The sequence below is a fragment of the Trachymyrmex cornetzi genome, unplaced genomic scaffold (assembly GCF_001594075.2).
Source record: "Trachymyrmex cornetzi isolate Tcor2-1 unplaced genomic scaffold, Tcor1.1 scaffold245, whole genome shotgun sequence".
NCBI lineage: Eukaryota > Metazoa > Arthropoda > Insecta > Hymenoptera > Formicidae > Trachymyrmex > Trachymyrmex cornetzi.
In genome coordinates this window covers 103,896-121,026 of record NW_017297113.1, presented here as the reverse complement: position 1 = coordinate 121,026, position 17,131 = coordinate 103,896, and the positions used below count along the sequence as shown (strand labels likewise).

The 17,131-nt window shown below is 31.0% G+C and overlaps 1 protein-coding gene and 1 pseudogene across 1 annotated transcript; both read left to right on the top strand.

Annotated features, from left to right (window-relative positions):
* Positions 1-236: 236 nt before the first annotated feature.
* On the top strand, positions 237-6,322 carry LOC108761213 (uncharacterized; annotated as a pseudogene).
* A 4,228-nt stretch (positions 6,323-10,550) lies between these two features.
* On the top strand, positions 10,551-16,755 carry LOC108761212 (uncharacterized). The gene is made up of 6 exons (XM_018507627.1): positions 10,551-10,694; positions 11,052-11,763; positions 13,247-13,569; positions 14,657-14,809; positions 15,495-16,200; positions 16,415-16,755. Exons 1-6 carry the CDS (start codon positions 10,551-10,553, stop codon positions 16,753-16,755), a joined length of 2,379 nt encoding a protein of 792 aa, XP_018363129.1.
* The last annotated feature ends 376 nt before the right edge of the window (positions 16,756-17,131 follow it).

Here is a 17,131-nt window from a genome sequence, read left to right as displayed (position 1 = left end):
TATCTCAAAGTAGCGGTTTTGTAAATTGCGACATTTATAGCGTAAAACTTTTTTTCAAGAAAATATCTCTTTATTACATTCTGCGGTGTCTCGCGAAAAGTCAACGCGGCTGGAGACGGTCGCACGTGAATAAAAGATGCAATACGGTGATATCTTCGAAAAAGTTACGAATACTTCCTCGTATCTCGCCTCAATATGACGGTCGCATACCTGCGACAGTAGTCCTCAGATTCGGAATGATCTTCCATAGAGATATTACTGTGACATTATCGGTGCATAGATTTGCTCTCAGTTGGGTCGGCATCTGGCCTGTGAGAGAGAAAAACATCTTCATGGACCTCAGATGGATTATCGCCGTATTTTTTGAAGCAAGTACCGTTAAATCAGTCATTCACCCAAAAAAAGATAATTTAATTGTAAAGTGAAATCCGGTAACCTCATATTCTAAGCAGAAACTTTTACAGAAAGAGTATTCCTCTTCCAATACACTGGACTATTCATCAAAAATGTATTGGAGATTATTCACAACAGTTTTCCTCTTGTATGAAGAGGAATATATTTAATGAAAGCTGAGTGTCCTCTTATGAGTAAATGATATTAGGAACAGCAAGATTTTTACTGCAGATGCAAAACGAAAGTACTCTAACTGTAAGAATATTGTGCTTAGCATATTTTCCTCTTAATTTCAGAAGATTCCTCTTGAGGCCGTATATAAGAATAAAATCCTCTAAGATTTAGCGGTTTCTGCTAATATTAAAATTATTTTTTTTTGGGTGTTGATTATGTGTGACATTCCGTTCCATAAATTTTAATAAGATATTAATATTATTTTGATATTATAATTAGTATATCTAAATATTTTAACGGGACGCTTTAACTAATTTCAGTAAACAAAATATAGTTTAAGTAACATTAAATAAAATAGATTAAGATATGTTTTAGAGTTGCCGCACTTTCTGTAACCGTCAAATGTACCGTAAGAATTAGCCAATCACTGCGCAGTCAAGAATTGTCAAAAACTTTCAACTTTGAATGGCTAATATTTACGGTATGTCTTACTTTTATGGAAAGTGTGCGGGAGCCTCTTAAACATTAATAATATAAAGAGAAAAAGAAAAACATTTTCGATCAAAGTGGATCTTAATGTTTATAGTAATATTTATATGTATAAATATACAAATAAAATTATCAATTCTATAGACAACTTTCGGTTTAATGAATTTGAAATGCAATCATAAACTGAAATAATAATTTCAAAACTAAATTAACTGATTGTCGATTTAATAATAATGCTACTAGCACCATAAATATTTGTATTTTACACATGAATATTATTAATGTAAGCAAAATCCATTTTGACTGAAAATGGCTTTCTTTTTCTTATTTTATAATTTTAATAGATTTTATTCATATGTCTCAACTTGGTATATTTAAATATCTCATAAAGCATTTTTCTATCTACACTGTCAAAGTTTCTAAAAAATGTGATACTTTCTTCAGATATTATCAAAAACTTTGTATAATTTTTATGTTAAATATAGTTATTTACTGAATTATTTATACTGTAAAATACTGAAATTTGTATATTTTTAATTGTCAATGAAATCGTAATTAAAATGTTAATAAAAATATTGAATAGTGAATTTCATCAATCTGTATTCATATATTTTCTTCAATGCGGAAATTAATTTGATATTCCTATTTTATGGTCCTAAAAATATCTTCCTAAAAATAAAACTAATTTTATCTTTACACTTGTTACTATTTTTTGTATGCTAATTTTACACACATACACACCGCGCACGCGCGCGCACACGCACACGTACGCACGCACGTAGAGGCGCGCGCGTGCACAAAGAAAGTATCTTAATAATTCGCAATCATGTTAATATATGTATGAATAATATAAATTCTAATTATGCACATAATATGAATAACATAAATAATTAAATTTCTTTTTTAATAATTATTAAACAATATGCTCTTTTTAAATAACTATTGAACAATATGTATGACAAGCTTTTATTTTCTAGGTAGTTCCAATGTCCGTTTATTTTACTGAAATCTATCTGCATTGTAATAGCAAAATATCTTTTGACTCGATAACAGCCGGTGCCGCTGGCGCATTAGCCCTCACAAGGCTTATCACACCTCGTATCCATCGAGAAGAATTACTCGAGGTAATCACATCCATGATGGACGATTGGGCCATGCAGAAAGATAAGAAAGTTCGTTGGATCATGGAGAAATATGCGACAATGTCGACGCGAGTGACGATGCTTACTTTCATTCTTGTGGGTATCATAATAGGTGGTTACGCCGTTAAGGCGATATCAGCGATCACAGCGAAAACAGGACAACTTGATAATAATAGAAGTCAGTCTTGCGTATTTCGAACCGCATCGTTGCAAGAGGCGTTTATGGTGGTTCAGGCGATGCAAATGTTCGTCACTGGTATAGTAACCTTTGGTACTACCAGTTTCTTTTTCGGACAGGTTATGCATCTGTGTTCCCAATTTGATGCATTGTGTATTAAACTATCGGAATTCCGAGTTAGCGAGGCACGTCGCGCGATAGCCGAAGTAATCCAAAGGCATTGTCAACTTATCCGGTTGGCCGAGTGTATGGAGGAGTCATTCAATGCGAACGTTTTGTTGTACTTGTTCGTTACTAGCACTCTTATGTGTATAGATGGTAATATGCTTTTAAATGCGAAACTGATAAATTTGAAGACTTCTTGCAAACTTATGATTACAAGATAAATTTTTATCTTAAGTTGTTTTCTTGTTGGATTGCTAGCTGGATTAAAATCTTGCCACCGTATTGGCTGCGGTGCTGATATAATGCCAGCATCGCAGTCAATATGATAGCAAGATTTTAATCCAGTTAGCGATCCAGCAGAAAAATAAACATCGTGTGCCGCCGGCTTTAGATTATAAGATATTACATATGTTATATAGTACGCACATAAAAGCAAATTTTTGAATAGAATAACAAATTAATTAATCATAAAGAATTGAATAAAATTATTTAGCTTGTTTATGACAAACTATAAATTTAATAAGACGCGCGTGCGCGCAAATGTATATACACGTATGTATATAGAATTTTTCACGTGTTTTTTTAAGCATAAATTGACCTTATATTTTAAATTTATAAATTATTTCACACACACACACACACACACACACACACAAAGAATATACAACGTATAACTGTTTTTAAACTTATTTCAATCCTTTTTAACTCTTGGAAGTATATATTTTGTTACATAAAATTTTCTTAAACATTGATATACAGGGAGTTTTACAAGGTCGCTAATTACTAGTACGAAGACAAGTTCAAAAAATTTTTAATTTCAAAATGGCGAATCTGATATTACAAAGTAAAAGCGTTTAAGCCAGTCATTTGAAATCGGATATTCCAAGCATTTGCTTCTTGATAACAAGTATAAAATAAAAATTGAAAAATAAAAAGTAATAGATTTAATATAGAGGACACAATATGAAAAAAATTGGCTGATTTGTATAAAATGGAAATATTTCATAGTTTTAAATTTGATAACTTTTTGTTTTAGATTTGAAATTAGTAAATTTAAAATCTATGAGTGATTATGTACTTTTATGTAAATTAGTCTATTTTTTGCAATATAAAGCTCTGCGCACAATAGAAGGAATAAGGAATTAGGAATAAAGATTAAACGATTTTTTAACCTATCAGAAATCGGATACATCGGAATACACGATTTCTGATAGGTTGAAATTGTTTATTCTTTATTCCTAATTCCTTATTTCTTCTATTGTGCGCAGGACCTAAATCCGCTAGATTAAATACTCCATTAAACATTTTTTTTATTTTTCTTTTATATTCAAAATCAGCGAACTAAAAGAACTCTGATTATCAAATTTAGTATAAATATAATACTATATGTTTTAATACTTTAATATTTAAATTTTTTAATACTTTAATAAACTTTATTCACTTCGATACTTATTTAAATTATTCTTATAGTAGAACTTTAACACTTTTCATATATTCATACATTTTTATATTTATAAACTTTAATATTTTTATTATCAAACCGCTGACAACCCACGTCACAAATGATCGACATCACGAACGACGAGAGTTAATTGAGTGACCTGCTTTTGCATTCTTCCTTTCAATTTTATCTTCGCGATTTTATGTAAGTTGGGCGTCCTTGCCGTATTGGCACGTGGTCGTCAGCACTTTCGCAATTACAGTTAGATTGCTGTGATCGATTTTTCCATACCGATTGCGCAACCGGGTCATGTTCTTGTTACTTATGTTTACATTTTATTGTAATGTGTGTCTCGAGGACATATTTCTACATTTATTTATTATTGGTATTTCTTAATTTGATCCTTTCTTAATCTTATCAATTTCTTATCCTATTCTATTTCTTATCTTATCCTATTGTGTAACTGCATTTATGATAATAAAATGATTTTGTTCCGCCATTTTGTATTTAAAAAATTTCAAAATTTTGACTTCGAATTCAAAATCAGCCACTCCAAAAACTTCCAGATATCAGTTAATATATATTGAATCATATTCTTAAGGCTTCCACGGGTGCTTTCTATATAAAGATTATGCGTTTCGCGGGTTTTCTCCGTGTCCAGATCCATTCTTGAAATGCCAACGTTTCGTGAATCTTGCAGTTTACTTCATCAGGGCGAGGAGCAGCCTGATACTTATTAGACAAATAAGCAGCCTGATACTTAAGTATTAGGCTGCTCCTCGTGAAGTAAACTGCAAGGTTCATAAAACGTTGGCATTTCAAGAATAGATCTGGACACGGAGAAAACCCGCGAAACGCATAATCTTTATATATATTGAGTCAATCGTTTGAATTTTGAAATTTTTACTTCAAATTTGGAATCAGAATGTTATTATCACAGACTTCTATAAATAGAGTACCAGCTTTACCTCCATCTTTGAAGATAGCGCTGCTCTACTGAAAAAAATCACGTCACACAGTTGCATGATGAAATTATGTAATTAAAATATATAAATCATGTAACGGATTGTTCTAAATCAGTACGTGATTTTAAAATTACGTATTTTGAAAAGTCACATGATATATGTTCTTTTTTCTTCAATTTTTATCATTCAGTTCTTTAAAATTCGATAACTATAAAATCACATGATGGATGAAATTATTTGTAATATTATGTGAGTTTTCAAATTACATAATTTAAAAAAATCAAGTACTGATTTGGGACAATCTGTGATTTACATGTTTTAATTACATAATTTCATCATGTAACGTGGTGATGTGATTTTTTTCAGTAGGGCAGCGACGTATTTCAGTTCTCTCACTCATACATGTATAAATTACATAGATAAATTTACACGATACTCACAGATAAGACACACTCATGTATAAAATATAAATACACACATACTCACCATGTACGCATGTATAAATTACATGGATAAATTCACACGATACTCACAGACAGGACGCATACATATGCATATGAGAAGTAAAACAAGGATAGCTCGAAATCAGGTTTATCTCTTTCTATCGCATTGAGTTAACAGTCTATTTATATAAGTCTGTGGTTATTACTAGCATCGACAATTGAGCGACGTAACTTCTCATTTGGTCGATTAACTTTTTTGTTTTAATTTGAAAATATCAAAAAACTAATATTTTTGAATATAAGAAATCTATAAATTATTAATGTTGCATATTACTAAGTACGAAATTGCAAAGAAATCCAAGTAAAAGAAAATATTTATTTTTTAATTCGCGAAAGATGTAACATGTAGGTATGTTATACGTATTTTAAAGGGTGAAAAAACACTTTTTAATTCTAATTTACAATGATATTTTAACATAGCCAAAACATATGTACAGCTACTCGTATTATAATCATAATCTTTATAATACGACAAAAATATTGAATATTGTATTATCTATTCCAAAAACTGCAAGTTCCTAATGTTTTTAGGATACGTATTAATTGCATCGTTATCCGTTGGCAATCTATCCATGATTATACATAGTACCAGCATCTTACTCCTTATGCTGATTCAATTGTCATTTTACACGTTTGCCGGTGATTACTTGGAGATGAAGAGCACTGCATTGTGTTATGCCACTTATGACTGCGATTGGTACGAGCTACCAGCTAGTATAGCCAAGGATTTTCAGATTATTCTAATGCGAGCCAGCATTCCTCATCAACTGACGGCCGGAAAATTTGTGGCTATGAATATGGTGACGTTCAAAGATATCTTAAAGTCCACGGCGTCGTATCTTTCAGTTTTGCGTGTTATGCTAGATGAATAAATAATATATGTATAAATTATCAACAGTTGTTGAAGTTGCGCAATATTGTCGACTACATTTCTCGCTTCCCATCGCAATAGTTAAGCTTACGTAAAATTTATAAATAAAAAATTAGGGAGCAAATTCTAGTTTCTCCGGAACATTGACACATATATTTTTACGTGTATTGTTTATGAGAAATAGAAGATTTCAAGATTTAAATATTTTTACTAGCTAGACTAGACCTGCAATATAATATCCATGTACCGCTTCATTACATGCATCAAGGTAGCGGTTTTGTAAATTGCGACATTTGTATCGTGAGACATTTTTCAAGAAAAGATCTCTTTGTTATGTTCCGCGGCGTCCCGCGCAAAGTCAACGCGGCTGGAAGCGGTCGCACGCGAATAAAAGATGCAATACGGTGATGTCTTCGAAAAGAATTATGAATACTTCCTTGTGCTTTGCCTTAATATAACGATCACATACTTGTCATAGAAGTTTTCGGATACGGAATGATTTTCCATACAGGCATTACTGTGACATTATTGGTGCATAGATTTGCTCTCAGTTGGGTCGGCATCTGGCCTGTGAGGAGAAAAAACATTTTCATAGACCTCATGGATGATACATGGATTATAGCTGTAATTTTTAAGAAGTGATTTATTTAACGGTACTTGCTAAAAGAAGCAAGTACCGTTAAATAAATCACTGGCTATGTGATTCTTTTTCATAAATTTTAATGAAATATTAATTATTTTGATATTATAATTAGTATAAATATTTTAACAAGACGCTTTAACCAATTTTAACAAATTTTACTTTTATTCTAATTTGCTATATTTGCAGGATATCTCATTATGCATTTCTTTATCTATACTGTCAAATGATTCCTGAAAACACGCTGTTTCCTTAACAGATATTATTAAAAATTTTATCATTTTTCGTACTAAATACGGTTATTTACTGAATTATTTTTGTATTTGTAGTTGCCACTTCTATTAGCCAAATCGTAAAATGTTAATAAAGGTAATGAACTTCGAAATTTGTATTTACTCTTTCTTCATTGCAAAAATTATTAATTTTATATCCGTATAACAAATCAAACTAACCAAGACTCTTTATAAATCAAAGAATTGGAAAGAATAAGGGCATTAGGAGTCAGGCGCAGAAGACGTCGCGCAAATAATACACCTATGAAGCGTGAATACACAGTTTACATGTTAGTTTATGTTGTCTCTGAGAAAGGCTCAAAAGTGAGCCGAAACATGTAAGCGCGTTTAGTGAATAAAGAAATTTTACGCTTCTCATAGGTGTATTATTTGCGCGACGTCTTCTGCGCCTGACACCTAGTGCCCTTATTCTTTCCAATTCTTTGATTAATTTTATAGATTTATAGTTATAAAATAGTAACATAATTCTAAAAATTAAATAGGTCTCATCTTTATGCTTGTTACTATATTTGATATGTAAATCTTTCTATCAATGAAAGTATCTTAATAATTCATAAACGCATTTATAATACTATAAATAATTAAATTTGACTCTTTCAATAATTGTTGTCATAATACGCATGGTAATTTTTCATTTTTTAGATAGTTCCAATGTTCATTTATTTTATCGAAATTTACTTACATTGTAATAGTGCGAAAAAATCTTTTAATTAACTCGCTGACAACCGCTGCCGCTGCCGCCTTAGCCCTTACAAGACTAATCACACCTCGTATCCATCGAGAAGAATTACTCGAGATAGTCATCTCCATGATGGATGATTGGGCCATGCAGAAGGATAAGAAAGTTTGTTAGATTATAAAATGATAATGATATAATTCTCATTGGAATATGCAATGTCTACGTGCGTGACGGTACTTACCTTTATTCTTGTGGGTATCATAGTGGATGTTTATGTCCGGCACGATGCGTAATAGTCGAAGCGGTCCAAAGATACTGCCAATTTAATTATCCGACTGGCGGAATGTATAGAGGAGTCATTTAATGCGAACGTTTTGATACTTATTCGTTACCAGCACTGTTATGTGTACAGATGATAATGTACTTTTAAATGAAAGATCGGTAAATTTAAAGATTTTTTTGCAGTACTTGTAATCACAAGATGAAGTTTCAATTTAGATCGTAAAATAGTTATAGGCGTTATAAAAATAAATTTTTAAATAAAATAAATTAATAAAGCATAATATATTCTAATAAAAATTTCATTATTTTCAATGTTTTCTAGGATACATGTTAATTGCATCGTTATTATCTTGGAAATCTATTTATGATTATGCATAGCACTAGAGAGTATCTTTCTTCTTATGCTGATTCAATTGTCGTTCTACACATTTGCCGGTGTAATACTTGGAGATGAGAAGCACTGCACTGTGTTATGCTTTACGACTGCGATTGGTACGGTGCCGGCTAGTGTAGCCAAGGATTTTCAGATTATTCTAATGTAAGCCAGTATTCATCATCAACTGACAGCTGGAAAATTCATAGTCATGAATATAATGACGTTCAAAGATATTTTAAAGTCCACGGCGTCGTATCTTTCGATTCTACGTGTTTTGTTAGATGAATAAATAATATATGTTATTAGTTGTTAAGTTGCGTAATATTGTAAATTATATCTGCCGCTTCCCGTCGCGGTAATCAAGTTTTCATAAAATGTATAGATTTATTTGTGATTTAGAATAAAGCCCCGTATTTTATTTTAAATACATGCATGGAATATTACGATGTTTTGATAAAATTGGAAAGTTTTCAATTTTCCTTCAACAATGCACGACATCTTATATCCCTCTTTTTCGTCCCCTTTCAGTTACTTCAACAGCACAGAATGATAGACTAACGTTTTATGATAAACAAAATGTACTGTAATGCCATAGGATACCTATATGTTTCGATTTCAGTTACATAATGACTACAGCGCGCAGCGTAAGAAGACTGTGATCCACTATTAATTTTCGTATTCCCTTTTATATTCTTGCTATATGATGAAAAAGATACGTGGCTGTACTACGTTGCATATATCGCATATGCGTATATTCGCTCAAAGGTACTCTTAGTAGAGACTGCAATTGGTAAGAATTCAAAAGTTAGCGAGAGACAGTCCTCAACTACAAAGCAACGCATCGTATAGAAACATGTGATTTCGATGTGCCAATTCAGTTTCCGCGTGGCACATCGAAATCACAAGTCGTTTCTCACTTGAATAAAAGATCAAAGGAGGTCGCTCGCCCTCGACGGTGTAGGTAGTAAGATGGCTTTACTTCCGCGCGCCTTCATAGTAAGTTTGGAGTTTGGTCAATGCACAATAAAAAAAAATCGAATAAACGTCATCGGGAGAAACGGATATCAGTAATTTCATTCGATTTGTGCGTGACAATTGTTCGCAATTATAGCATCAATCTGTTTTTTGATTGAATTTACATTAAATATAGTATATGTAATTTTTTTGTCATTGAAGTGTATTTCCACGTATTCGCAAATTTATTAATAGTGCGACGCATTCTTTTAACTTTAGAATGCTATTGAGTAATATAGTAATATTGCTACTGAGACATTTTTATATACAAGGAAATGTGTCACTTTTAATTAATGTAACACAAATTTTTCAAACATATTTCACTGTTTTAAATGACAAAATATTTATAATTTAGCCTTTTGTAAACGCAAATAATTTAATTATTGACTTAAAAGAAAAGAAAAAATAAAAGCATACTAGCAAATTCAATCTTGAATTGATATAAAGCATGTAATCTAATAATGTCTGTGTGTCTCTTCATAACACTTAAATAAAATATTTAATTGAATAAAATATTATAACAAAATAATTACACAAAAATACTTAAAAGTTGAAATCATGCACTTATCATGCTCTTTGCAACGATAATCACAAGACGGTCTGATATATAAACTGATATATAAAAAGAACAGATAGAATTTTTAGAAGCTTATCTTTGCTTGTCCCAGCATTTAGCTTGACAGATTAGATTTTCTAATGATCATTGAAGAGGCTTAATTTAGCGCTCAATGACTTCGCTCACTTGTATGTACGTAAAATTTATGTATCGATTGCATTCTAGAGTTAAAACATTGCTGTGTTTTAATATTAACATGAATAAGATTTTATGACTGAGAATATTTAAATTAGATTGAGATCTTGATTCAATTCAGAACGTGATACACATTAGACTTAATTAATTTCTTAATTAATTCTTTGAAAGAAGATAGATATTTTTACTAAATAATGAAGGAAGCAAGAAATTGGAACGACGAATCTCATTATGCTCTAAATGTTTACGAAAAAGTTCTTAGTATAATTGGAATTTGGCCTTTGAATGCGGGAGAGCTCAAATCTATTGCACGATGTTCCTTAGCTATTTTGATTCAAGTAAATATCATAGAAATAATTATTAACAAATTAATGATATATACAAAGTATATCTTTATCGAAGTATATCTGATTCTATCGTTATTTCTTTTTTTGTTTCTGGAAATGGTTTTTTTAATAAAAAATACTTAGGGCCGGTTGTTCCATCTTTGCATAAACTATGTGGGAATTTATCTAATGGACAAACAAAAGAGTAAAAGAGTAAGAGAACAAAAGAATAGGAGACTCTATAAGAGAGTGATTTGATATTTATCGAAAGGTGGAACAATCCAGTCTTAGATATAATATTAAACTTTTGAGTAATTAGCAATTAAAAATAGAGAGATTGCGAATTAACGCGGTTCCTTTCGCGATTAGATCAGTACTATCGGCAGCCTGTCTCTGGAAACATATTGGCAGTGCCTCGATACTGAGGACATGATGGAGGCCTTTCTAATGGACCTCTCGTCTGTCGTCAGCCTCTCCAAGCTTCTCGTCATTCGCTTTACCTGGAAGCATACTTACATCCTGGTGACTTCCATTATCGACGACTGGTCGATGTCTCGAAACAAGCAACAACGAGAAATTATGATGAGGTACACCCATATCGGCAGAATGGTGTCCTTGACGATATTATATCTGGGCTACGCATCAGGAGTCTCGTTTCTCTTCATGGCCGTACCGTTCGACAGTTTGATACCTTGGCTAAACGTCTCCAAGGCGAATGATAACGACACGGTGGTAACGACGTATTTTCTAGCAACCTATTGCGTTTTCGGGTCGCTACCAACGATCACCTACAGCTGCGTCCTGTTACTGCAAACGGCGCAGATCTTCGTTAATGCTACCTCTCATTGCGGAAATGATGGTTTCTTCTTTGGTCTTGCGATGCATCTATGCGGGCAGTTTGAAGTACTGCAAATGGATTTCGCTGGCATCGAAGTGGAAAAACAAAACTGTAAAAGGAAGATACGGATGTTAATTATCAGACATTGCCATTTAATAAGACTAGCTGACAGTTTTGAGTATGCTTTCAACATGGCTATCTTAACACAGGTTTCAATGAGCGTGCTGTTGCTTTGCGTAGAAGGTATTTTGTTTTTGTGGTTTTAAAATTGTTTTTTTAAATGTATGTCTCACTATGCACTATATAATACAAAATACAATGATCTTCCCTTGGCAAAAATGATTGTGTTTTATGTATTAGAACTTATTAGTTATAATTTACAAGACTATTTATTAACTTCTTATGTAACAAACATACATAAATCTTTAATATTTTCACTGTAAATGGATAAGATAAATGTAATTCTGTGATGTGGCGTTATTATTGCATACTATTTGTTAATTTATGATATTATATATTAAACTTCACCATTTTTTCTTTTACACAATTTGACTTTCTAAAGTTCTAAAAATTATAAATTAAATATTAGCTAACATGTCGGATATAGTAGCTACTTTAATAAAGAATTTCATAATTTAGCAAGGATAAAATGTTAAATAAAGATCAAAAAAAGATAAAAATATTACAAAATGAGAAAATAAAAGATAAGACAAATAAAATTTCTCAAGTTATACATTTAGATATTTCCTGAAAAAGCAAATGTGTCTATCATACTTGCTAAATCTGTTACTAGTAAACATTTAAAACTACGTTATTTTCACTAGAACGCTAATATTGATATTGAGTATGGCTATTATAAATTTTACAAGGAAATAAACTCTTAATTAATGTAACACCAGTTTTTTTCATACATTTAACGCTTTTAGAGAGAAAATATTTACAATCTACTTTTACAAATACAAATAACCTAATTAGTAATTTAAAAGGAAAAAAAAGAATAAGCATGCTATCAAATTCAATCTTGAAATGATATAGTATATGTATACTCTAAATTTCTTGCAGTGAAATCTCACTCCAAGAAAGTGAAAATACAACGATCCTTTACTTCTTAAAAGAGTAACAATTTTCAAGAAGTAAAATATTTCCACTTGTTTTCAAGGGTGATTGCATTTTCACTCTCTTGGAGTGAGATTTCACTGCGAGAAATTTAGAGTGTAACTTAATTGAATGTATGTCTTTTTATAACATTTAAATAAAATATGTAATAACACCAAATAATAACACAGAAATCCTTAAAACTTGAAATTACTTATCACTCTTTGCTGCAATAGTAATCACCAGTCCAAACTGTTATATAACGAATAGAATTTTGAAAAGCTCATCTTTGTTTGTCCAGCTTTTAGTATGATAGATTAGATCTAATGATCACTAGGCATATAGCTTAGCACTTAATGATCTCGTTTACCTAGACGTAAAGTTTAGTATAAGTGATGTAAAGTTTACGTATTGGTATAGCGTTCTGCGAAAAGTAAATACATTTTTGAAAACCAAGAATGTACTTACGTTTTTTTAAAATATAAAGATTTTAAATTAATAAAATGTTAAATAGAAATTTAAATAAATAAAATATTAAAATAAAATTATTGGTATTGTTTTAAATATTTTATATTAAAAAATTGAAATATTACTATAAGTTTTAGCGTAATAATTTAAAATCTATTTTTAGGTATGCAATTAATAATATCGTTGAAATTAAACGATAATATTGCAGCAATAAAACATGTTGTCTTAATTCTCACAATGTTGGTGCAATTGTATCTTTATTGCTATGCTGGAGATCAGCTGGAGAATGTAACCGGAAGGATCGCGTACAGCGCTTACGATAGTCCATGGTACGATTTTGATGTAAAAATAATGAAAGATCTACCTATGGTGATGCTTCGAGGAAAGTTGCCTCATCAAACAACAGCCGGAAAATTCCTACCGATGAACTTATTTTCATTCAAAGAGATTTTGAAAGCTACAGGTTCCTACCTTTCCGTTCTCAGAGTGATGATAGATGTGTAAAATTTATATTGTCGGTATATAATTATAAATTATGTGTGACTGATATCTTTAACATTTTCTTTTTTTCATTTTCTTACATACGTGAATACTCCTATATCTGCGTGCGATATCGATTATCATATTTTGCCAACCATTAGATGAGAACATATCATGACCGAAACTCGAACGATTGTATTATACAACATATTGTAATAAATCGCGCGAAACGCACAATCTTATAACTTAATAGCCAACAACATGATAATATATATATATATATATGTATATATGTATACATATATACATATATATATATACATATAAGTTAAGAAACATTTATTGTTGACTTGTTTCTTATTTAGACTAATTTGTAGAATAATTTTCTTCTCCGAAGAAATACAATTTCCTACAAATGTATTATTAATTATTAGCAGTAGTATATATACGACGAAAAAGGTTTCTACCTTCGATATTTATTTAACATGTAATGAGCATATCATAAGAAAATGATAAAATAATATTGTCACAATTCTTACAATACCCTATTACGTATTTTCCTGCGTAAAATTTTCCTTTCTTTCTTTCTTATATTGAATCCATTTAAAATCAACGTATGAATTTTTCCATCATATCCGTGAGAGCAACAGTTCATGAGATATCTTAGAGAGGACTATTTATATATCTTTTATTTATCATAATATAAAATATTTAAGCGTCTAACATTCCAGATATTAGTAGGACTCATCTCGAGGAGATGTGCCGTGCATTATTTTACATTATTTGTACAAATATGAATAAAATCGTAGGCTATACTTGCATTTTCCAAGAAAGTTATGAAAGTTAAAGGTATGAATAATAAATAAAAAAAAATCCAGTTGGAGACGATTGAACCATAAAGGGGTTGCTTTAAGTGTTGTAGGTATCTGTACCTCTAACAAATCGAATATTGAACAGTTGATGCAGTTATTGCGGAGGGACGTAGACGACGAAATACAACCGCTTTCGAGGAATAACAATTTGAAGAGATACTTGGAAGATTTAATGTACAGTAATCGTAATAAAAAACTTACGCAAGCGTGAGATTTTACAGTACTTGAGAATGGGATCAAATACGGATTGGAATACTGATACTACAAATATTTTAAAATTTCATAAAAATTTTCTTGGCATAATTGGACTCTGGGTATTAAACGAGAAAAATGTATTCTCGAGAATTCGGTGGTTCGTATCGACGCTGGTGGAAGTAAGTTATGCTTTATCAAATATTCAATACAATTTGCAATCTTACACATTCGGGTATGTGTATATACTTGCAATTATTAATTTTATTTCGTTAAAAATAATAGAAGCCTGTTAAATTTTGTTCTATTTATATATGTATATATTGTAAACGTGTATTTTTCTTTGTTTTAAATATATTTTGTTATATTTATTATAGCTTTATTACACATATATATTTCATATACAGAGTGTTCTGCGAGGAAATTAACTGACAAATGTGTTTAAAAAATGTGTTTTACAGGATTATTCTAAACAAAAAGGTTCATATACATCATAAATTTATTCGGCTCAATTAAAGCGATGCAAAAATTTTTATTCTTGTCAATAATGTAAATTTTTGATAACGGACTTTTCTCAAAACATCAGTTCTCGCTATATAGATACGCAGTGTAACTCAAATATTTATTTGTTATTAAAGATTGGCGTTGAGGTAATAAGAGATATTGCATATAGCCACTCATTATTATTATATACGAACGTATAATATAAACTTCAATGTTTAAAATAATCTCTAGATCACATTTTGGAAGTTCGTCTACTTCCTCATGGAACATCCTGCATATTAAATCATATACATATGAATTTCAAATAAAATTAAAGATATTTATATTAAAACCCAATATTTTTATGTAATTTTCATTAACCAGACGAGTACATGGATCATTATGTCATTAGAAGTGATTCGGAGATGTAATGGTAACGAGGATGCCATGGATGCTTTTCTATCAAGTTCATCGTCAATAACCAGTTTGGTAAAATTACTTTCACATCGCGTATATTGGAAACAAAAATTCGTTTTGGTGAAATCGGTCATCCAGGATTGGACTTACGTAAAAAATTCTCATTTCCGTGATATCATGTTGAGGTACGCGCGAATAGGTAGACTGGGCTCATCGATATACTTCTACATGGCCGCGGTAGTCTTCGCTTTCAGTGTCGTGCTTAGTAACATCAATTTGCTCTGGGTCTCTGAAAAGCAGATTTTTAATGAAACATATGAAAGAAAACTGATGTTAGCGGCCTATTGCACATTTGGAAATTACTATACATCTTTTTTCGCATTCGGCGCCATTGAAGCTTTGCAGTTCGTACAGATCCTTGTTAATTGCATCTCGCAATGCGGGAACGACGGATTCTTCTTCGATCTCACGATGCATATGTGTGGACAATTCGCAATTCTTCGTATGAATTTCAACGCATTGGGTTGCGATAAATTTTCTTATCATAACGAACTTGATGTTTTGTTAAAAAGACATTATCGCCTCTTACGTTTATCGTATTATATGGAGAGAGCATTCACACTGGCCATTCTGGCACAAGTTTTAATGAGCGTCCTTGTTTTATGCGTAGAAGGTTGTTATTATTTTAAATTTAAACAATATAATTAAATTTATTTTTATGCTCTAGAATTTATATTTATTCATTCCATGTTACTATATATAACATAGAATAAACAACAAATATGTATTTTGGAATTTTTACAACAATAAATTTATAATTATTTTACAAAAATTTGTTACTATTTTAAAGTTATTATTAATTATATTTATTATTATATTTCTTTTAGGTTTTCTTTTGCTTCTTTCACTTGAGCTAAATGATGCTTTTACTGCTATGAAACATGGCGTCTATGTCATCGCACTGTTGATACAACTTTTTCTCTATTGTTTCGCTGGTCAGATGTTGGAGTTCCAGTCAAAAGAATTAGCCTATGCAATTTATGAATCACCGTGGTATTCGTTTGATGTGAACATGATGAAAAATTTACCATTGATGATTCTCCGAGCAAACAATCCTCAACAATTAACTGCAGGAAAATTCGTACCAATAAATTTTATGACTTTTAAGGAAATTCTGAAGGCTTCCGCTTCGTATTTATCTGTATTAAGGGTAATGACTAGAAAATGAATAGAAATTTGTTTAGGAGAAAAATAGATGATATAATTTTTTCTTTTATGAATTGGGTAATTATATAGAATAAAGGGCCCCCCTCCGACGACTTTGATCTTGAGTGACCTCCAACAAGTTTTGATCGTCACTCGTTTGTTAAAAAGTTATCAACAAAAAAAGTTTAAGAAATAATGTCACATTTCTGCTATATATATGTATATATACAGGGTGACCCATTTTAACTTAGACAGCCAAATAACTCGAAATATCGCGATTAAATAAAAAAATGTTTAAAACAAAAATGGTTGGATATGAAGGGGCTGAACTATGACCTTGACAATGACCTTGACCTTCATTTTCAAGGTCATTTGAAGGTCAAAGTCATTTTTTAAAA